We start from the raw sequence: 23,433 nt of genomic DNA on the forward strand, positions 1-23,433 counted from the left end.
GTGCCAGATGAAAAAGGCTGAAAATCACTGTTCTAAGCCAATATCCATCCTGGGATTTCTTATAAAAACCTGGATATTTCAGAGGATAGATGTAAAAGAGTAGTAAAACGTGTTAGTAAAAGACTCCAAGTCATGCCAACTCAAAGGTGAAGTCTTCCAGATGTTATAATGATTGATCTCCATTGGGTTTACCCTAAAATGGCAGGGTAGCCCTCATAGTGACCTTCCTGAATAGAGACTACTCTTGCACAACCAAAGTAACGTTGGAAAGCATCAAACCATGAATTCTTAAGAGAAAACTTTTTTGAGAACTTCTGGGTCTTGTAATTTGAAAAGCATCAATTACCAACTGGATCTTCCCTTTCTGGGCCAGATTTTTTGCCAAAATAAGAGAGTATTTTCCTATCAAGGTTCACTTTTTTCATTGTACAGGTTTTATTTTTCATTTCCAAGATGTCAATTGCATTGGTTATCATACCAAACATCAAAACCTAACTAGTGGTGTCAAAAATATACTCAATACTAACAAAAGAAAAGAAACCCTTGTACTGGCCCATGCAGCTCAGTTGGTTGTGTGTCATCCCATGCACCAAGAGGTCACTGTTTCAATTCCTGGTCAGGGCACATAACCAGGTTTTGGCTTTGATCTGCAGTAGGGAGTTTGCAGGAGGCAGCAGATCAATGTATCTCTCTCTCATGAATGTTTCATTCTCTCCCTCTTTTTTCCTCTCTCTCTAAAAAATCAATTAAAAGCACATAAAAAAAAACTTCCAGCCCTAACCGGTTTGGCTCAGTGGATAGAGCATCGGCCTGCAGACTGAAGGGCCCCAGGTTCAATTCCGGTCAAGGGCGTGTACCTTGGTTGCAGGCACATCCCCAGTAGAGGGTGTGCAGGAGGCAGCTGAATCGATGTTTCTCTCTCATTGATGTTTCTAACTCTCTATCCCTCTCCCTTCCTCTCTGTAAAAAAAAAATCAATAAAATATATTTTTAAAAAATTCCATAGCTTGCTTGTCCACTAAAACACTAATTACATTGCTTGTAAACATAGCTCTTAGCTTAGAGTCTCAGAAACAATGATTGTTGAAAGATATAATCCAACTTCAAATATACCCAATGAGCTAACACCAGTATCTTTATAGCTTCTGTCTTTTTCCCAATGAAAAAATATATGAGTATTTACATATGAGTATTAGCATAATAACTAATGCAATTGGTATCTTGGAAATGAAAAATAAAACCTGTACAATGCTGGGAAAATTGATCACTTGCCTTGGATTTAACAAACTGCATTTAAAAATGCAATCCTTTGTAATAAATAATGACCATTCAAGAAATATCCAGAGTCAGGAATACAGTTACATAAATCAGAGAGGAAAAAATCCCTATAGTGTTATTGTTTAAGTATACTCATCGAATAAAGCATCAATTTCATAAACAAAATTAACTCAATTTACTGGCTTTGTGGTCTCTTTTCCTGTACATTTTCTAATGCTTTTGTTTCAGATTCTTCATTTTATATGTCTTTATATTAAGGTTAGGCCATTTTATCAAGCAATTACTAATACCCCTCTTACTGTGGCTATTGTTACAGGGTAGAAAAACTTCCAGTTTTGAATGAACAGCTTGCTTTTATAATCTCACACAGGCCTTTCTAGTACTGAATGCAGCTCCTAAATCATTATTGTATCTACATTTTCACTATCCACACTGTTGTATGAACAATAAGAATCTGAGCATCTGTTTCTTTATATCTCCAAAAGCTATTCTTTTTTGCTTTTTTATTTAGTGTCTGTGATGTTTACAAGAATTATTTCTAATCTGTTACAATATAGTGGCTGGGATAAGAGTGAATTTGTAGTTATCAGGCCATTTGGAACTGGGACTGGATTACAAAATAATTATATGCACAACAAAGATACAAAAATTAAACTCTTATTAATTGGAATAAAGCACCATGCGTCATGATGTTTATTTTTAAGATGTATTTATTCAAGGGATTCAAAAGGAATTCAGACCAAAAGAAAAACCAAACATGACAGTCCATAGCCACGTGGGAAAACTCATAGACAGCACATCACCATTTAATAGCTTCATTGGGCTATTGGTAGGACGCAGCCTTTCTAGGTTTGAGTTCATGTCCGGCCATCTATTGGCCAAATGATCTTGGGGAAACCACCCTCCCTTTCCCAGGCATGTTTTATCGGCTCTAAATTAGGGCTATAGTAATTCCTACTTTATTTCTCTTGCCAAATGAACTAATTTATGCAAGTCTTGTAAATGTTTGGATATACTTTTCTTTGTATTATAGAAAGAAATTATCTGATAGGGCAAAGAAAGCCAAGGTAAATAACTAGAAGATTGGGTTTTTTTGTGTGAAAGGGGAATAATTAAATTATAGATGATAGATTAAAATGGCAATAAAACTGGCTAGCTAAAATTTGTTTTTTAACTAAGGAAAATGTTTATGATTTGGTGGTCAGAAAGAGAAAAATAAAGGGGGAAAGTGATAGATAATTCCATTGGTAGCAGGGCTAGAACTGCTAAAATGATGGGGCAAATGGAAATAGGAGGGGCAGCAAGCTCTCTCCTGGACTTGATAAGATAAAAAGAGATGGCAAGATACTAAAACTAAGAAAATGGTGTCAATCATCTGGCAACTGGGAAGGATACCCAGGACAGATGCCAACAAGGAGGGCAGAGGGAAAGCCCCCAAATCCCAGGTGCTTGAGTCATCTGGCCACTGAATAGAAAACTTTGGGACTAACCTGGTTCTAATTATGTGTTCTGTTACTTGTAGCCCAAACCATCCTAACCCAGATAACAGTGAAGCTGAATTAAACAAAACCAAAAAGTAATCTTGTAAGATAACTAAAAATGACTATAGATATTTTATGTCAGGTTACAATTCCTTGTGTTTGAGGAGTATGTCTTTAAATATCTTAATTGCTTTTTTTTACTTCAAATATCATCCTTTTGGAGATCCAAAAAGGTAAATTATTTTAAGAGTAACAGCAGCAGTGGGAAACACATAAAATAGTAAATTCACTTATAATCTTAATTAAAAGATGATGGGTGTGTTTTTACATGACAATGAAGATTTACAGATGTAAAAAAGCATTGTTCAGTTCAAAAAGCATGTATTTTATCTTTAAATCAGGCATTATGCTTAATCACAAGCTACTGCAGTTTTATATATGAGTTGTTAGAAAAGATATTTCATTTTTATGATGATCTACTTTCATAAAATCCTATATGAAGTCTAAATATATAGAGATGGATTAGACCATAATCATCTATAGTGATCATCTCCTCACATCCCAGCTCCTCCATTCAACAGGGGACCTTTAAAAGAAAAATTTCCCCAGGGCGCTTAAATTTTAATTTCATTGATAAAAACTCAATTTACAATTCTCCCCAAGATACCTATAATACATGAAGTGAGTTATATTTCAACCATAATTTATGAGTAAATAACACTGTGCTCCTTTCAAAAATGTGAAAATTTTGTCTATATATGAAACACAATTTTTAAAAAGATGACTGCTAACTATTGAGCATACAAATAATGGCGAACATTTACCACCATGCTTACTAGGTGCTGGGTACTCCTACAATCAAGAACTAGTATTATCACCACTTTCCAGATAGGAAAACTGAGACAGAGTGGTGAGGTAACTTGCCAACAATTAAGAGTTTGAAAACAGAATATTCATCCAGGCAACCTGACTCCAGACCCCATACTACTTCATGAAACCCTACAATACTTCAGAGGAAAATAAAGTGAGTATAGGCAGTGTAAGTGCCCGACAACAAGCTTTCTTATTGTAGTGTAAGTGCCTGACAAAAAGCTTTCTTATTGTAAGTGCATGACATTAAGCTTTGCATTGTCCAGGCATCCATTTCCAAGACATCCATCTGGAATAAACATCACCAGCTGCTTGACCCAGCTACTAGCCTAACAGCTAGGTAAGGAGCCAGGCCTCTCCCACCTATGAGGTTTCCCTTTTGGGGCAACCTGGATAACTGACTGGTTGAGTAACCCCATTTTGCCTTTCCATGCACTAATTCCATGCTTATGCTTTAAATTCACCAATAGTGAACCCACAAACCCCAGGCACCCCACCCTTGCCCCTAACAAAGGGAGAAGCCCAGTCTGCACACCCTCCCTCCCTCTCCCTGATGGCTGTTGCTGAGGTGCATCTTGCAACCATAATAAGAGCCACAAGGGCCAGACCAGCCACATTGGCTCCAGGTGAGGAAATGCCTTTGAGGTTGCCACTAGCAGAACATGCCCCGTGAGTGCCTCCTAGCCAATAGCATCACTACCCATAGGCTGAGAACCAACAGGAAACTGTATATTACAGTTTTTCTTATAATCTTAAGTATTTAAACACTTATTTTTCAGTAGGTTAGGATATCTGGAAACCTTCATAAATATTGTATAAAGAAAAAAATTCTTCAGTACATAAAAATTAGAGGAACAAGCCATTATTCTGGCCAAGGGCTTCCTACACCTAAAGTGGTCCATGAGACACAGGATGCTCTCTGTAACCACACGCTGGTGGACTCTTTGGAGTGATGAAACAAAACGGTACCACCACTTTCCCTAAGTCATCAAAGACACGGAGGAGGACTCAGTGTCTGCCACTTCTTTAGAGTTTTAAAAGTAGCAAAATTTTCATCTATTTTCCTTTAACTCAAGCTCTCCTTGTCTTCACCATCTCTGAACCTCCTCCTTCTAGCAACTGCATGGAAATTGTATTTACTTTATGTTGCTTTTATTTTTTCTTCTTGAGGGTTAAACATCCATAGACAATCTGAAAGGTAATTCTCATCCAAAACCTTCCTACTCATAGATTTGACACTCTTCTCCCATAATTAAGCCTTGTTCACCTGAGAGCACAGTGTTCAATCTCTGAGTCCAGCTTCACTGCCTGATATCTGGATGTCCTTGACTCACCTTCCTCCTGCTAAAGTCAGGACTGTTATCTGCCAGGAGGATGAAATGAGATGATCCATATACTTGGGCAATATCTGGCACACAGTAAGCCACAATGCCCGCTATTTTTATTACTCAGAAAATCATTCTATAAGATTCTCTTGCTCTGGATTCAGGCATCACTGGTTTTATCCTCTGTTTTTTCTTTTACCATTAATTTAAAATAGGTATTGAGATACTTTTACATAAGACACCTTTTATAAAACATTTTTAGTGTTTCAGCTGCAATCATGTTGGAGTTTGATTATTTTCCCTGGTACCGCGATTGTTTTCCACCCATACTTCATATTCAATAGTCTGAACATCTATTCATTTTACTGTTCCTTATAAGCAAACCTGCCTATATATTTTCATTCCACTATGAATCCAGATTACATCTGCTACTAAATGAGATCCATTTTAGTTACCCTGTATGCTGCCTTAATATTATTTGGTGTAGGCCTCAACTTTTTTGGGGGGGAGGGGAATATATTCTTGAATGTGAAAGAAGAAAGAGCAACCTTCTATTCCAAGGCTACCTTTCTCATTCTTAGCTAAAAAAGTAAAATAACTAACTAAATAATAAAACTTCTAATCACATTCTTAACATATATGTCCCCCTAAAAACACATCCTAAATATCTTTGTACAATTCACACAAAAAATTCTCTGAATATTTTATTCAACAGAAATTAAAGTAACAACCTTCACAGTAGAATCTAGGAGACACGCTGTGAAATTGCTCTGGTTTCATTTATCAGTCTCATGATGCTATTAAAAAATAAAACAAAATTGAAATAACCAGCAACACTTTCCAAACAGTAGGCTGTTTCCTGTCATCTCCATTAAAAAATATCAAGAAATGATATCTCTTCATCAGTTTTAATAGTCATATCTGTGAAGCGAAGGACAGTGTATCAATAGTTGACTTGTGGGAAAAGAGAAAACATGAACTATCAAAGCAGCGTGCCTGCCATCTGCGACGCTCGGCTCCTGCTCCCATTGCTAGCGAGTGTGCTCATTGGCATCTTCTGCAGTCAGTGCCATATCCTACAGGTATTATCCTTGCTGCCTATGAAGACACATTTCACAAGGTTATTTTTTCTTGATTTCACTCCCTTCACCCTCTTTTTTTACAAGTTGACATTTTCTGGGTCACTATCAACTATCAATGAGCTAAATGTACAAGTTTCTCAGGGCCCAGCTGCCAAGTCCCGGAGATGCTCAGCTCAGGTGTTTCTGGACTGGGAATTTTTTTCTTTTTCTTTCTTTTCTTTAATTTTGCATGATTCTGTCAGTCCTAAATCGTGCAAGTTCACGTCCTACTCACAGCAGCAAATTCATGGTTTGTTAAACTTGGAGGGGACCTGAGATGTCAGCCATCTCCGCTGCTCTCCCTCAAACATTGCCACCAGGTAGAACGGCAGTGAACTTGAACATCCCCGGGTTTGGGTGTCAGCGTGTAAGACAGTACATTCCACTTTAGTGCAGATCAAAATGTCAACAGGTGTTTCTCACCATCAGTCAACATGTGAACTTTGCATCCTTCCTACACTCCCCTCTATGACAACACTCTTCCGAAGTGGCCTTGAAGTCCCCCTCCCCGAGGGTCGCCTTTCACATTCCTCTATGGAAAGGACCATCTTGGCGTGGCTTCCTTCCAAGGCCAGGCATATAACATCAGCACAAGAAGTGTGGGGCTGCATGGATTGGGAAAGCCTGCGGACACTGCACGTTCCACCAAAAGCACCCTATGTCCTCAAAATGCAGTGACCACGCTGGCCAATTCCCTTCCAGTTTGTGCTTCTAAACCTACCAGGCATTCCATTAAAAATGCATGGTGGACACTGGGGTCAGCCATGAAAATGGGGGGGGGGCAATTCAAACAAAGTGGGCTGTGGGCAAGACAAGCGTGTCACCCCCGTTCTCACAAGCTCTGCTGTCCAGTTGGCTTTGGGATGCACTAAATAAATCAAGAATATATTTAAAGAAGCTCAGGAATCTAAACGCCAGTGCTAAAAGAAGGCACAGACAATGAATGTTCCTCCCCACGCTCTCCAGGGTCTTTGGGAAAACTGGTGAGGAATGAGGTATGCGGTGCTGGCCTCACATGAAGCAGGTGGATTAGGAAAGGCGGGTCCTCTGCCAACCCAGCCGAGCCTCCTCCTTCCCTTCCTGCCAGCAGGTCCCTGCAGAGCACCCTGTGCCTGGCATCACAGCCCCCACCTCTGTCCTTGTCCTGGGGAAGGGCCTGACTTGCGGTTCACAATAAAACACATGGCTTCTCATGGCCCTGTCTTAGGAGTAGCTACCTGTTAGTTACACTTGAAAACCATAAAACCCACAGGAAGTAATCAGTAATTTTAGGACTTATCCATAATTAAGTAGAAGGGGGAGGTTTTTAGGCCAGAAGGGGAGATTATTTGCAGCATACCTGAAGTTACATGACTATGAAGCAGCCAATATACAAAGCCAACCTTGCGTATGTGACATTGAACTTATTAGACAGTTAAGCAAGTCTTAAATTTACTCAACATGGTGGGAATCACTGGGAGTTAGGCCTATTGGGTCTTAGTGCCTGCTTAGGGCATCAGCCCTGCCCCACACTGTTGTAGCACCCACTCCTGCCAACCCTCCTCCCGGGGCACCACACTGACATCGGACCAAATTCATGTCATTTTCCTCTCCTTCCCGCAATCTAAATTAATTTATTCTCAAACCAATTCTTACAAAATGTTGCCAATATAAATAATTCACGATAAATTTGGTAATGGTTGAACAGTGCTCAATACCTGTTTTCTTCCCCCAAATATATGTATGTTAGCAGGGAACATCAAGGAAAAAACAACTTAGCTCAAAGAATAAATTTCTAATGAGCCAAAACCTGACTGTGGAAAACCCTGGTCCTGACTTATTTTAGTTACTAACACCTAACTGACATCGACTGGAAATTAACCATTCGGTGACCATGCCTGGGGAATGCAGAAACCAGCAAGGCAGGCTCAGAATTCTTACTCTGCCTAAAGCAACTAAAATTCAAAGTCACAGAGCTTTACAGTCGGTGACAAAGCTCATTCCTGTGGTTCCCTAATGCAACTAAAATTAAATAATGAATATAGAGCACCCCTTTCCCCCATGCTGAGCCAGGGACCCCAGAAGAGAGGTAGGGGATGAAGGTGAACTCATTTTGGTATTCAACTTAGGATCTCTCCCAGCCCATTTTAAATGAAACACAAGTCTGTGGTGTTTGTTTCTTCCCACCTGTGATGATTATGTTGCCTTTATAGTTGAAAGTGCATGAGAAGATTTCATCCGTGTGCCCCCGGAGCACCTGGAGGCATTGGCCAGTCTGAGCATCCCAGATTCTCGATGTTTTGTCAGAGCTTCCTGTTAGAAGACGGTTCCCTTGGGGGTTGAAAGAAATCTACAAAAGAGAAAGAAAAAACCATGACAGGTTTGTGTAAAGCTTCCCAACAAATTTAATCAGCAAAAAGGGGACATCACTAAGCACCTGTCACCTTCCCAGCCTGGTACTTATTCTTACATAGAACAGTTCCTTCATGATGGGAAAAATATTGCAGGGACAAATACATGCAAATTAAAATCTAGACAGAAACGTTAATTGCCTACCCCCCTTCCCACACACACACACACACACACACACACACACACACACACACACACACAAAATTCTAAGGACAAAGACCAAAGCACCTTTATAGTTTGAATATTCCCCACCCACTTCTTTCAAAAGACTGGTGATGCCTTCTCCATGCAAACAAAGACACAGGGCCCTGCTGTGGGTGAGAACCCGTCAGGCTCCTCTTTATACCCAAACCTCTAAGCTGCCTCTGCAACCCAACTTTCTGGGGTCAAAAGCACACAGTCTGTCACAGAATAAGCAAACATCAGGCCTACAAGAGAGGACGTTCTGACTATTGCTACTCAAAGTGCAGCACGTTCTAAGTGTCTCCCATGTGCCAGGCATTGTCTAATGGTACCTGAGCAGCAGTCAAAGAGAACTGTTGGTCTTCCATTCCTTTTGGTACCATGTTCATAACATTCTCTAAATCATCAGAAGGCAATGATTGGTGCCACCTCCTCCATGACTGAAGGTGTGATAAAGGCAAAGCCATGTCTTGTTTTCATCACTGTCACCAATGCAGAGAGCAATGCCTAGCACAGCGGAAGCTCTCAAAAAGCATTTGCTGAATGAATGAATGAATGAATGAATGAATATGAACTTTAGTTTGATACTCCATAGAAATGCCCTTACTGGGTGGCAATTCAAGAAGCAATATATCACTTAAGTATAAAATGCAACAATGTAGAATCTTAGAACTCTTTATAGTCAGACTCAGGCAAAAATAGATGTGCAATTGTTGAGTGGGACATGCCAACCATGTCAGTAGCTATCAAGCCAGACATTCAGAAATAGGACCCAGCTCTCTCCTCAGCCTATCTCCCATGTCCACACTTGCCCTATCCCTCTTCTTGCCAGCCCCTAAAGCTTCCCAGCCTGTGAAGAGAATGTGCTCTGCACTTCCTTGGAGACCAGGCCTGCTAGGCTCACAATGACCACAAGCAGAAGGTGAGGGTGCAGGAAGGGAGAGAGCATGGTAGGGGTGATTCTGGTGTCCAGGTGGAGCCTTCAGAGACTAGAAACCATCAAGCTGATATTTTACAAGGAAGGAGCAAATCTGACCTGAGATCAAGGAATTGGGCTAGGAGGTGAGAGTCACCGAGTCCCAGCGTTCTCTAGAAATATTGGAGGACACATCTAAACCTCAGATCACAGACTGGATGGCCCTTGCTCTGTGAATAAGCTTTTGGGAGAAGTTAATACAAAATTCTTAGCTACAACCTTGGAGTTTCAACATAGGTCATTTTAAACTTTGTTGAGTGTTAAATATTTCCATGAAATACTTCCTCAACTGCACCTAATTTACAGAATACTTGATACTTTCTTTGCACAATATAACCTTGTGTGTCTAGCAGAACCAGGAAAATCACTTCATAAGCTTCATAAATAACTTTAATAAGTATTTTTATCTAGCTAAATCTTTGCTGATGGCTGAGAAAAACACTTTTATAGTTTATGAAAAGTTTTAGAAATAATTTATTACACTGAGTTTGAGGACACACTTAAAAATAATGTCGTTAGGTACCTAGTTTCTAAAAAGAATGAGATCATTGGACAAACCTTAGTAGCTTAGTGCCAATACTTACACTAAACATGCTATTTTTTTAAGTGAATAAATTGCTCCAAATGAGAAAGCAACTCACCTTTGAAATCTCACCTTCATGACCTTCCAATTTAGTAATGCATTTTCTGGTGGCTGCACTGAAAACTCTTGCTGTTCCTTTTTGAGAGGAGTGGGGATACATACATAAATTCACCTGAAATACAGAACTTTGAACCACATGCCTTGAATTATCTAACCACTTATCACTCTGACACACAGCTGCCTGCTAGGTTTGTCTTCTGTGATGAGAGCCAGCCACTCAAATGCAAGCTGGTCCCACTGTGGGTAAGAGAGTGTGAGGAGTGCCTTGCTAGCCCTGAGCTTATCACAAGAGATAATGGGTTCCAAGGTAGAAAAGGCAAAGAGGCAACAATTCAGATTGGGAAAAAAAATATTTTAAAGGGAGACAGAGGGAATGAAAAAAGTCTTGAGGGGCCAGGGATGAAATAAGCAGAAAGCCTACTATCATACACCAAATATGAGGCTAAGGCCACAGAAGGCACGAGCAGCCACTCTAAGAAGAAACAGTCGCTGCCACTCAATGAACAAAGAACAGGCACTAGAAACCCTTTTCAACAGAAAGAGCTAACAGAATGGTTTGCTCCCTGTTGTGTCCCCAGTGCCTAGAAGTGCCACTCAATAAATAGATGCAGTGTGGATGGATAAATGGATGGATGGATGGATGGATGGATGGATGGATGGATGGATAAATAGAAGAAAAAGTATGTTTTTTTTAGAATTAAAAAGTGGAGGAGTAAAATAAGCATAGAAGAGAAAAAAATAGCAGTAATGCCATTGTTGTCAGAAAAAAAGTTAACATTTGTCAGGCCAGGAGAAGGATACTTTCTTGTTGCAAATTACAGCATTACATAGAGTAAAATTAGCAAAAATAGGGTGTTTTGGACACAATTTTCATTCAGAGAAGAGCAAAATGTCTTAATTTTTTATTTACCTTTCTGACAATGTCAACTCAGGAGGAAGTAGACAAAATGATGAAAAATTGCTATTTTAGAATTAATATAATCTAAAATAATAAAAGTGTAATATGCTAATTAGACCGAACAGCTGAACGAACTTCCAGGCATCATTCCGGATGTCCTTCTGGATGAAGCCACGGTGGCAGGGCTGAGACAGAGGTGGTTAGGGGCGATCAGGCAGGCAGGTGAGCAGTTAGGGGCAATCAGGCAGGCATGCAGAATGGTTAGGGGTGATCAGGCAGGCAGGCAGAGTGGTTAGGAGACAGTGGTCCCAGATTGTGAGAGGGATGTCCGACTGCCGGTTTAGGCCAGGCTGAGGGACACTGCCCCCCACCCCGTGCATGGATTTTGTGTACCGGCCTCTAGTCCTATATAATAAAAGCCTAATATGCTAAGTGTCCTGTCGACCAGTTGACTGTTCAACAGGATGCACACTGACCACCAGGGGGCAGATGCTTCGATCACTAGGTTAGCTTGCTGCTGGGGACCGGCGATCGGGACTGGGCAAGATGAGCCAGACACACCCTGGAACCCTCCCTCAGTACCTCCCCAGCCAGCCAATCTCCTGCGGTCCCTCCCCGGTTGGCCGGCCCCAATTAGCCCTGATCATGCACCGGTGGGGTTCCTCAGCCTGGCCTGTGCCCTCTCACAGTCCGGGACCCCTCATGGGATGTCAGAGAGCTGGTTTCGGCCCAATCCTCACAGGCCAGGCCAAGGGACCCCACTGGTGCATGAATCCGTGCATTGGGCCTCTAGTTAAAATATAAAACTTGCTCCTTAGTGGGACATTTCAAATGCCTTAAAGGAAAGTGGCCAACTTGTTTTAAGAGTTTATTAATAATACAAAAAGGAATATACTACATAGTGCAATACTCTAAATTAGCACAAAAGCATTTTTAATCTTCAGAAAACACAGAAATAAGATAGTCTGAAACCTTAATTTTTTAAAATAGTCTGAAACCTTAATTTAAAAAAAAAAGATAGAAATATGAATAAGATAAAAAAAATTAAGCCTTCAGCATAATTTCAGAGGAAGGAAAGGATAATATATAGGAACAGATGTAGCTGCTCAGGTAACTCATTGTGTTGACAGATTCAATTTTAAGAAGGAAATAAGGAGCAAAGACCAGAAATAAATAAAGAAATTGGTCTAAACATCAATACTTTTCAAGAAGCACACATGAAAAGAGGTTTACAAAACACACCAAAAGAAAAATAAATAACTAAGTCTTATCAAACAAGAATGGAATCACTGCTAGGGAAAAGAGCAGATCATAGAAAAAACAAAACTGGAAGGATCAAACTTGTATTTTATTCTCATCCATCCTGATCCCTAAGCCCTGCTTGTTTCCTGCCCCCCAGAGCACTGACCAACTCCTAACATCCTATATAATCTAACATCCTTTTTAATCTAACATTCCACATAAAACGTATGTATGGCATTGGTAATTGTCTCCTCCTCCATGAGGGCAGGGATTTCTGTCTCTCTTTTTCACTGATAATGCCCTTTTTTCCTAAAACATAGGTATTCCTGGCACAAAGTAGGCCATATATAGATATATATATACACACACACATTATATTGAAGAAATTTTTTGTATAAATGAGAATGATATTTAAAATAGAAGGGGCATATTAATTACAGTTGATAGATGATTTTTAAAAAGCCAAGATCTGTGAGAAAATGAAAAATAGTTACTTTTAAAAATAAAATTGTCCAGATTCAGAGGGTTTACATTCCAGGATATAAAAACAACTTGTATGTATAGTCAAAGAATTACCTTTGAAAAGCCCCAATAAGAGAACAAGTATGCAAATGCAATTTTAAAAGGGAGACAATGATGAAATAAAAACTGGGTAGTTAAAATGAACCACCAGCAAAATAATATAATGGCATATGTGATCAACAGGGAAATGACATAGATGTTTTATAGTGTCATATGTGGTCTTCGTGAAGTTGAGGTACATCGTGTAGCACCAGCCTATGTTTATCAATAAGAAACACAGACATAGTATAGAATCATAGTGGTTCTCATGAACATGATGTATAGCAGAGCATTATATATGTTTATCACGAAGATTTGCTAAACATAGTGGAGCAGCACATGTGGTCATAAAAGAAATAATGCAGATTTATTGTAGAACCATGGATGGTGGTCAAGTTGCTGAGGTTGACATTGTGTAGCATAGTGCATGGACATCAGGGAGATGACCCAGAATGTACCATTATATATCATTATTAAGGAGATGATGAAGACCTAGTATAAAATCTAAGTGGTTGTCAAGGAGGTGATGCAGACATTGCATAGCATTACATGTGGTTTTCAAGGATATGATACAGGCATAGTGTAGTAATATACAATGACATCATAGGGATGAAGCAGAATACAGTTTCTATCATAGCTGGTCATCGGGGGGATGACCTACAGTGTAGAATCACTCTTATTTATCAAATAAAGCATAAGTCCCTCCATAAGTTAAATGTATGAACAGATGACCTACCATCAGCTGAAGCAGTTGCAATAAGCTTTCCAGTGTAATCAAAACAGCAGTCGAGTATTTCATCATCATGGCCTGTTAATGTTGCCATACATTTCCCACTTGTAGCATCCCACAACTGCAATTAGAAGGAGGAGGAGGAGGAGGAAGAGGAGAAGGAGAAGGAGAAGGAGAAGGAGAAGGAGAAGGAGAAGGAGAAGGAGAAGGAGAAGGAGAAGGAGAAGGAGAAGGAGAAGGAGAAGGAGAAGGAGAAGGAGAAGGAGAAGGAGAAGGAGAAGGAGAAGGAGAAGGAGAAGGAGAAGGAGAAGGAGAAGGAGAAGGAGAAGGAGAAGGAGAAGGAGAAGGAGAAGGAGAAGGAGAAGGAGAAGGAGAAGGAGAAGGAGAAGGAGAAGGAGAAGGAGAAGGAGAAGGAGAAGGAGAAGGAGAAGGAGAAGGAGAAGGAGAAGGAGAAGGAGAAGAAGTCAACGACTGTGACTTCTGGTCCAAAATTAAAGATGGCCAGAAGTAGTCTTTATGTCATTCTTATGGCTGGGGAAATAACTGTGCCAAAATCATGTGTATGATTTTTACATGTTCTGTTCATTTTACCTTGATTCTGACAAGCAACCACAGCCAACCAGCTAACAAGGCACACTTTGGACACAGAGGAGACCAAATGCAGACACTGAGATTGGGTAGTGCAAATCTGATACCACATTAGGAAAAAATCTCCAAGTGCGCACTTCACTGGAATGGAAGCTTGTGTCCTCTTTTCATAAGAAAGGTGTCAATGTCAAGAAGTTTGATCTAAAACTACAATGCCAGGAAATGTAAAGTTCATTAAGATTATAATACATTTATAATAATCAAATAATAATTCCAAAGTATAAGCTCTTAGTAACAGAGCCTTAAAGTCAGACACTGGTTGAAACTTCTTGAGCTTCACTCTAATCAATGTTTAATCAATGAATAGAGGAACATTAAGCAAAAAGAATGTACCTTTTAAAAATAAAACCTCTTAATACATTTGAATCCATTGCTATTGTCTTACTACATCAGAATTCCTCTAAAATTGAAGGATCAAAAACTTGAAATTAAAAACTTATCAATTATCTACACTAATAAAAGACAAACATGCAAATTGACCATACCTTTGCTACACCTTAAGCCACGCCCACCAGCCAATCAGAGCAACTATATGCAAATTAACCCAACCAAGATGGTGGGTTATAGAAGGTAAATAAATCCCAGAATAAAAAAAAAGAAAAAAAGGAGAGGCTGGGAGCTTCTGTAGCCAGGGAGGCTTGGCCAGCCTGAAAACAGCCCTCAGCCCCTCACCCAGACTGGCCAGGCACCCACCCTGATCTGGGAAACCCTACAGGGCAAACCACCCATGCACCAGGCCTCTATCCTATATAATAAAAGGGTAATATGCAAATTGGCCCTAACAGCAGAACAACTGGGAATGACTGGTCACTATGACACACACTGCCCACCAGGGGGCAGACGCTTGATGCAGGAGCTGCCCCCTGGTGGTCAGTGTGCTCCCACAGGGGGAGCTCTGCTCAGCCACAAGCCAGGCTGACGGCTGCCAGTACAGTGGTGGTGGTGGGAGCCTCTCCTGCCTCCTCAGCAGCGCTAAGGATGTCTGACTGCAGCTTAGGCCTGCTCCCCACTGGCAAGTGGACATCCCCCGAGGGCTCCCGGGCTGCCAGAGGGATATCTGACTGCCAGCTTAGGCCCAATCCCCCAGGGAGCTAGCCTAAGCCAGCAGGTGGTCATCCCCCTCGGGGTCCCAGACTGCGAGAGGGTACAGGCCAGGCTGAGAGGACCTCCCCCCCACCCCCGGAGTGCACAAATTTTTTTGCACCGGGCCTCTAGTTATTTATAAATTAATATCTTAATTTTATAACACCTTCAAAATTTGTTAATGTTGCAATGAATATCTGACACAGCAAAAAAGCAGACATGAGAATTATAAAACCAAGGTATTTCTTGAGCTCACCATGCATGTTTTATCCATAGAGCCAGTCAATATCATAGAGCAATCCCAGTTGAATAAGGCACTGCTAATCTCGGCACAATGCCCAATTAGGTTGCACACCTTCCTGCAAAATGGAAATGATTCAAAGATGCCTGATGTCAGCATATGTGCGCAATTAATGATGGCAAACCTATTGATGTAAGATATAAATTCCAGTTTTTACAAAATAAAGTCTTTGATGACAAAACAAAGATGGCTTTACTAAAGCTCAAAAAGTCAACTACTAATTTCATTTCAACAAAAAATATACTTAAAGTTTAAACCATCAAAGATAGCAATATTATTTAAGATAAGACCAGAAAGGCATGGGTAAAAAATAAAGGTAGCCTGAAATTCTGGAAGTGTTCTTACACCAGATGAGTGAAGCCCTGAAACCACCTGTCAGTGTCTGCAGGGCCCCTCCTGCTCTCTCTTGTAGACTCCACCCTGGGTACCCCTGATGATTAACCCTATAAAAACACAGACAAGTCTCAAGAGTGGAGTTTTATATCACAAATAGGCTAATTTAGTTAACTTCTTAGCAACTAGAGCCAAAAATGATTAGGAAGGAAATTGAAGTTCTGGTACCAAATTAAATTTAGGAAATTAGATGTGATTTTATTTACTCATGATATCCATGCCTACCATAATGACAAGCCATTGAAATTTGATTACTCGTACAAAGGATAAATAATAGCTATATAGCCAGGCTATTACTAACATTCTCCTTTTATGTTGCTAATTGACATTTTTTATCAGAATTCTGAGAAATCACATTATTTTTGTGGATCAAAAATATGGTTAAAGAATGAAATACATAAGTGTATCTTATTCTTATAGAGTCTGGAACACAGTTAATACATTTAAGATTAAACTAATAAATAACAAAGATTTGTTTTCTTAACCCTCTGATCCAGATGAAAAAATTCTTAAAAATTAAGAATACTGGTTCTGGCTGGGTAACTCTCTTAGTTAGAGTATTGTCCTGATACGCCAAGGTTGTAGGTTTGCTTCCCGGTCAGGGCACATACAAGAATCAACAAATGAATGCATAAGTAACTGAAATAACAAATCATTTTCTCTCTCTCTCTCTCTCTCTCTCTCTCTCTCTCTCTCTAAGAAAAATCAAGCAATAATTTTTAAAATATATATATATAGACTACCTTCCAGTCGCAGTGTCCCACACTACAGCTGTGTGATCAAAAGACCCCGTGATAATTCTGTCTCCTGAGGTGTTAAAGGACAAGGAGATGATTTCAGCTGAATGTCCCTAAGAGAGAGCAGATACCGTCATGCATACTTTTAGATAAAGCAAGTACTAGAAATGCATAATATTAGCACCTAAAAGGAAATGCCAGAAAAGACAAAGCTATACATATAGAGGGGGAAACGATTAGTGGCCCACTGGGGTAGGAATGGGAAGTGAGTACAAATGGGCATGAGGTAGCTTTTGGGGGTGATGGAAATGTCCTAAAACTAGATTTGGGTGATGACTACACACTTCTTTAGGTTTACTAAGAATAGACAGACACTTAAAGCAACTCCATTTTCACTCAATAAAGTTGTTTGCTTGCTTGCTTGTTTGGTTTTGAAAGGAAGAGGGCAGGTTTTGGGAAATCAGAGGGCTATATGCTTCATGGGCTAATAATAGGTGATGAGTAAAAGAAAAAAGCTTGTGAAGTTAATAACTTTTAAAAAAGAAATGTCTATGATAATTTAATATGAATTGATCCATAATTATGTGGCCTTTTGCCTGACTTTCACCTGGTGACAGTCTAGGTCCAATGACTCAAACTGAGACAATGAGAAAAGCCCCTCTCGGCAGTAGATTCTGCTGGGAGAAGATCCCTCATTTTCCTAATTATTTTAGTACATTCACATAATTACTTTTCAAAATAATATGAAAGTTCATTTACAAATTAAATTTCTGGTTCATTCCACATAACAAAAATCAAATGTAGCTGAACATTAAAATTCTGAACACGCAAAACAAGTGTGTTCTTCTCTGGCAGGAGCCGGGTGTGCAGAGCAGGGCTAGCAGTAGATCCCTCATTTTCCTAATTATTTTAGTACATTCACATAATTACTTTTCAAAATAATATGAAAGTTCATTTACAAATTAAATTTCTGGTTCATTCCACATAACAAAAATCAAATGTAGCTGAACATTAAAATTCTGAACACGCAAAACAAGTGTGTTCTTCTCTGGCAGGAGCCGGGTGTGCAGAGCAGGGCTCATCCCTTCAAATGTTTGGAAGGGAGAGGCAGAGACCCGCAGAAATGATGAGAACGAAGACCAGAAAAATAATACTTACTTTAATAAGGCCAGGCACTCTGAGTTGAGAAAGAAAAACTCTTAGTGTTAGTTAAAAACAGTGTTGTTGCTTTTTTCTCTCTTATTTAAGTCCATGTGTGTTTGTTTTGTTTGTTTTTGTTTTTTTGTTTTTTACCTTTTTTAAGAAAAAACTCTCCTAGGAAAGGGACCCTATATTTTTAGCACATCTATAATTTAAAAGGATGAGAAAACTGGATTTGCTTTTATCCAGTTGTTCCTACTAATTGCCGTAGATAGCCGCCTTATTTTTGTTGGGTAGTTTCGGGTCCATGGAAAGGAGTGGAGGGTAGCAGGTGACGCGACTGTGGTGATGACAAAGAGGGGCCCCTGTGCGGACACACCACCAGCATTCACTCTGGGAAGAGCCCCTGGGCCTGCTCCCCTCCTGCCGCTTGTCTCTTGTCATTTTGGACTTTGTGATACAGAAGGTTGGAGGGTCGTGGAGAAGCATGCTAACTAACAGTCATTCCTTTGAGGAACTTGCTAGAAAGTTTCCCAGTTCTGCCTTTTCCTAAAAGTGCCAGCCTCCACCTACTTTGCTTTTAGCCAAATAGATGGCAATAGTTTTAAGCTATAATAGGTGTGGCTTCTAGGCTGAAGTGAGTCAAAATAAACCTGGCTTCCCCAGTACATCAGCCAAGTCTCAGAGAACAGCCATAACCTTCTCTAGAAGATTCGCTACTGATACACCAATGAGAACACTCTCTCGCTCCGGTCTAAAAACCATTGTCTACTTAGAGCTGATTTTGTAATACAAATGAAAATAAAAACAAACACAAACGATGGACTTCTCCTAAAGAATGGTGATGAAAATGGAAAACTCTAAAAGGTATTATTAACACTGATAACATACGGTTAAAGTGAATACTTCCTCTCCATTCTGAATGTCCCACAGTTTGGCCATTGTGTCCATACTTCCCGTAGCCACCAATGTGCTTTGAGGATTGAATGATAAACACACCTGGATTACATGAAATGAAAAGGGTTTTAGAAATATAGCATTTTACATTGTTAATTTTATAAAGAAAAGCTTCAAGATGAATTTTGATAAATATAAATACATTTTACACCTAAAATAAGTACCTTGTTTATTTTTACTAAAACTATCACTTGTTTCATAGGGTGCCAGTTATCTCACTAATTGCTTTAAGATGTATCAAAGAATTGTTGCTGGGGTCTGGCCAATCGGACTGAGCATGATTGGCCAAGGGCAAAGGCACACTAAAGTAAAAGCTGTTTAGAGTATCAAACTATTTATACAAATTTGAGTTCTAATGACATCTAGAAAACAATCAGTCTAAATATTTTACATGACATAGAAAATTATTTTGAAAACTATCATAAGAATTTCATAAAGAACTAATCAAGTCAGTTCTTTAAAGAAATATAAATGAAAAAAGGAAAGAAAAAAGAAAGGAAGGAAGGAAGGAAGAAAGAAAGAAAGGAAGGAAGGAAGGGAGGGAGGGAGGGAGGAAATGAAAAAGAGAAAATCAGTTTGACTACTGTACTCATGTACTTCTTATATTATGTGTCTACTTAGTCAATTCAAGAATCTACAAGATATTAAAATTAGAGTAGTTTGTAAATTATATCAATGCCACTACACAAAATTTATAGAGAATAAAAATACTGGTTAGAATTTTTTAATTAATTATAAAGATAGAACCACCACTTTTATAATGGAATATTAAAAAGAAATAGTAATGTGTGTCAGTGCAGGTTCATTATTTGTAAACAATGTACCACTCTTGTGCAAGATATTAATAATGGGACAAGCTATTTGCATGGGGGTGGGGGAAGGGAAGAGGACTGGGAGTATATGTGAAATCTCTCTACCTTCCTCTCAATTTTGCTATGAATCTAAACTGCTCTAAAAAAATGAAATCTATCAAAAGAAAAGAAAGGAAACATAAAACAAAACAAAGAACAACAACATGAAAAATAATAAAATAAATGTACTCACTATTTCTGCAGTATGACCCCTAAAGGTATGGTAACATTTTCCCGTTTCTACACTCCACAGTTTACAAGTCTTATCAAAGGACCCAGTGGCAATTTTGTCACTAGGATAAAAAATAAATAAATAAATATGCCGATTTTGAAATTTAATTCAACCACAGTATGTGACACACTGAATTAAGATATAAATACACAACTCTCTACCTGCTCAGAAATTTACTTCAATTTTAAAACAAGAAGCAATCCTATATCTGCTTCATTGGTAACAGAATAAAGGTCTAATTTTTAATGGCATCAGTTTGTTTCATTTTAAATATTTTACATTAAAGATATATGTTTAGGATTAAAAATACTTTTCAAATTAGTGCAATTGTAATAGTGGGGAATTGTAACTCACCCCACCATTCTTTTGACATTGTTTCTATAAATGCTGGGTCTGACTACTATGTAGCTTGTAGATAAACAGCATCCTATATAATAAAAGCTTAATATGCTAAGTGTCCGGTCGACCGGTCGGCCGTTCAACCAAAGGGTAATATGCTAATGATATGCTAAGGCTGTTCAACCACTCACTATGATGTGCACTGACCACCAGGGGATAGATGCTCTGACTGGTAAGTTAGCTTGCTGCTGGGGTCTGGCCAATCGGACTGAGCATGATGGGCCAGACACACCCTGGAGCCCTCCTGTGGTCCCTCCCTGGCTGGCCAGCCTCTCGTGTCCTTCCCCCTCCCTGATTGTGCACTGGTGGGGTCCCTCGGCCTTGCCTGTGCCCTCTTGCAGTCCTGGACCCCTCAGGGGATATCAGAGAGCCACTTTCAGCCCGACCCTGCAGGCCAGGCCGAGGGACCCCACTGGTGCACAAATTCATGCACCAGGACACTATTGTTTATAAAAGAATCCTAGGAACTAACTTCAGAAGATGCAGACTCTGACTTTCATTCATCCAAGTTCCAGGATAATTGCTGACCTTCAACTGTAAGACCAGGATGGTGCAGAACCAGGATGACAAAGACCACGTGATGCACACCAGAGCTTCACTTGACCATTTTCGAGGTCCTTATTAGAATTGACTCAGTTGGCCTGCACATAGAGAACTTTTCAACCGCCCCCCCAACCTTGATCTCTTTGTTCTGCTTTCCCTCTCCCTCCTTATAAAAACATCTGCCTGCACTGAGATGTGGATATGTGCTTTGGACAAGAGGCCCCCATTTTCTCAGGTGAACAGCACTTGAATAAATCTCTTTCCTTTTTCACCTGCCCCTGTCTCACAAATTTGGCTTTCATGGTGGCATGCAGCCAAACGTACTAGTAGATTCCAGTTACTCAATGAATATGATAAAAGACTTAGTTTAGAAAATTACTAACAAATGAAAATTAATACTCCTGTATAATAAAAGCATAATATGCTAAGTGTCCGACTGATCAGTCGACCACTCAGTTGACCGCTCAACCAGTCGCTATGATGTACACTGACCACCAGGGGGCAGATTCTCCAATCAGTAGGTTAGCTTGCTGCTGGGGTCCAGCCAATCGGGACTGGGCGAGAGAGCCAGACACGCCCTAAAGCCCTCCCACAGTCCCTCCCCAGCCGGCCAACCTCCTGCAGTCCCTCGACGGCCGGCAGGCCCCCATCAGCCCTGATCGGGACTGGGCTAGACGACCCTGATTGGCCCCGATTATTGGCCAGGCTGAGGGACCCCACCTGTGCACAAATTTGTGCACCGGGCCTCTAGTGTATAATAAGCTGTATAAACATAAAAAAAATTCTGTTGGTAGGTCTCCTTAAAAGGATAGCATTGAATTTAAAAGAGAAATGATAAAATATAAATCCAATTAACCATATGTCTAGATAAGGTTTTAAGAAGTTAGACAATGGGCATCTTTTAGGGAAAATAAAACCTGTATTATTCCAGTTGTAAGGACTTTGAAGAAGAAAGAAGGTTTGGAGAAGGATGTTATCAAGAGTTCAGTCCCTTTCAAACAAGAGGATCCCCATCTTTACTGTGAGCAGGGCTACTGTCAACACTCAACAGGTCAGAATAGATTAGCCTATTTTTTACTCTTGATTGTGGAACTAAAACCTTCGCTTTTACCCCTCACCCCATCTGTCCTGTATAGGAAATCATCAAAATATTCACCCAATTGGGTTGTCATTTATAATGTAAGCTCATTGTTAAAAAGTGTGAGGGCTCTTAAAATCCAAAATACATATCCCAAGCAAATCTAAGTGCTCAACACAGTTGCAGAATTTCTACTTGCTCATTCTAACACAGTGCCTTGCTTCTCTGCTTTGTTCTCAGGCCACCTACACAGTATCTCTGTGGTCTCTGATGCTAACGGAAAGCAAGGCCCTCTCTATGATGCTGCAGGGACGGCTTATCCTGGGGAACACACACCACCTCCCCCACAAAAGTCCTAACACACAGACTGTTTCTGCACCCCAGTCTCTGCACTGACTCTCTCCTGTGACATCCACTCTCAGATCTTTTCCAACAGCAGTTGTCTTTCAAATTCTGCTCAAGATACCTTGAACACCCTGTGAGTTCTTTATTAGTACCCCCCCTCATCCATTTTCCGTGCTCCCTGCACTTCAAACATAATCTCGAGTTTGATCAACTTCTGTTCTATCATATACTATTCTCTACATACATATGATACCATGTTATAAAAGATATTACTAATGTCAATGATTTTTAGAATTATTTTATTGAATCAAAGCTTACTGCTGACCTAATATATAAAACAGATGAACACTAAGCTAGTTCACCTCTCTCTCTCTCTCTCTCTCTCTCTCTCTCTCTCTCTCACACACACACACACACACACACACACACTCCCTTTTATTCTTTGGCAACTGTCTTGAGCTCATTTTGCTGAAACCCCAATGCACCAAAGTGTAGTGAAAAGCTCTGCTCCAGCCCATACAGTTATCCTGACCAGACTAGGATAACTAGGAGTTGGAAAAATGGGTTTTCACCAGGGACTCTTTTTTTTTTTAATATATTTTATTGATTCTTTACAGAGAGGAAGGGAGAGGGATAGAGAGTTAGAAACATCGATGAGAGAGAAACATCGATCAGCTGCCTCCCGCACACCTCCCACTGGGGATGTGCCCGCAACCAAGGTACATGCTTTTGACCAGAATCGAACCTGGGACCTTTCAGTCTGCAGGCCGATGCTCTATCCACTGAGCCAAACCGGTTAGGGCTTACCAGGGACTCTTGGTAGAATCCAATAGAAGGGCCAAAAATGAGGAGTGTTTCTCACTTCTTCATCCTCAAATACTTTGTTACCAGATAGACATCCCAAAATATCACTTCTGTTAAATATACTATTAAAGGATATGGTATTACAGAAAATATACTTTCAAAAGCCTTTAAATACCATTGCAATTAAAAGTAGAAATCATACTAGAAGTAGAACAGTATCATT

General features: G+C 39.9%; 1 protein-coding gene across 1 annotated transcript in view; it reads right to left on the reverse strand.

The window, feature by feature from the left end:
• Positions 1 to 5,536: 5,536 nt before the first annotated feature.
• Positions 5,537 to 23,433, reverse strand: part of DAW1 (dynein assembly factor with WDR repeat domains 1) — a 34,812-nt gene continuing 16,915 nt past the window's right edge. The window contains exons 6-13 of the mRNA XM_005882545.2: positions 20,003 to 20,102; positions 18,893 to 19,000; positions 16,868 to 16,974; positions 15,687 to 15,789; positions 13,706 to 13,820; positions 10,267 to 10,343; positions 8,242 to 8,404; positions 5,537 to 6,052 (exon numbers count right to left, since the gene is read on the reverse strand). Coding sequence (XP_005882607.2) covers positions 6,018 to 6,052; positions 8,242 to 8,404; positions 10,267 to 10,343; positions 13,706 to 13,820; positions 15,687 to 15,789; positions 16,868 to 16,974; positions 18,893 to 19,000; positions 20,003 to 20,102 — 808 coding nt within the window. The 3' untranslated portion in view covers positions 5,537 to 6,017. The remainder of the gene's footprint in view (positions 6,053 to 8,241; positions 8,405 to 10,266; positions 10,344 to 13,705; positions 13,821 to 15,686; positions 15,790 to 16,867; positions 16,975 to 18,892; positions 19,001 to 20,002; positions 20,103 to 23,433) is intronic.

The sequence above is a fragment of the Myotis brandtii genome, unplaced genomic scaffold (genome assembly GCF_000412655.1).
Source record: "Myotis brandtii unplaced genomic scaffold, ASM41265v1 scaffold727, whole genome shotgun sequence".
Lineage (NCBI taxonomy): Eukaryota > Metazoa > Chordata > Mammalia > Chiroptera > Vespertilionidae > Myotis > Myotis brandtii.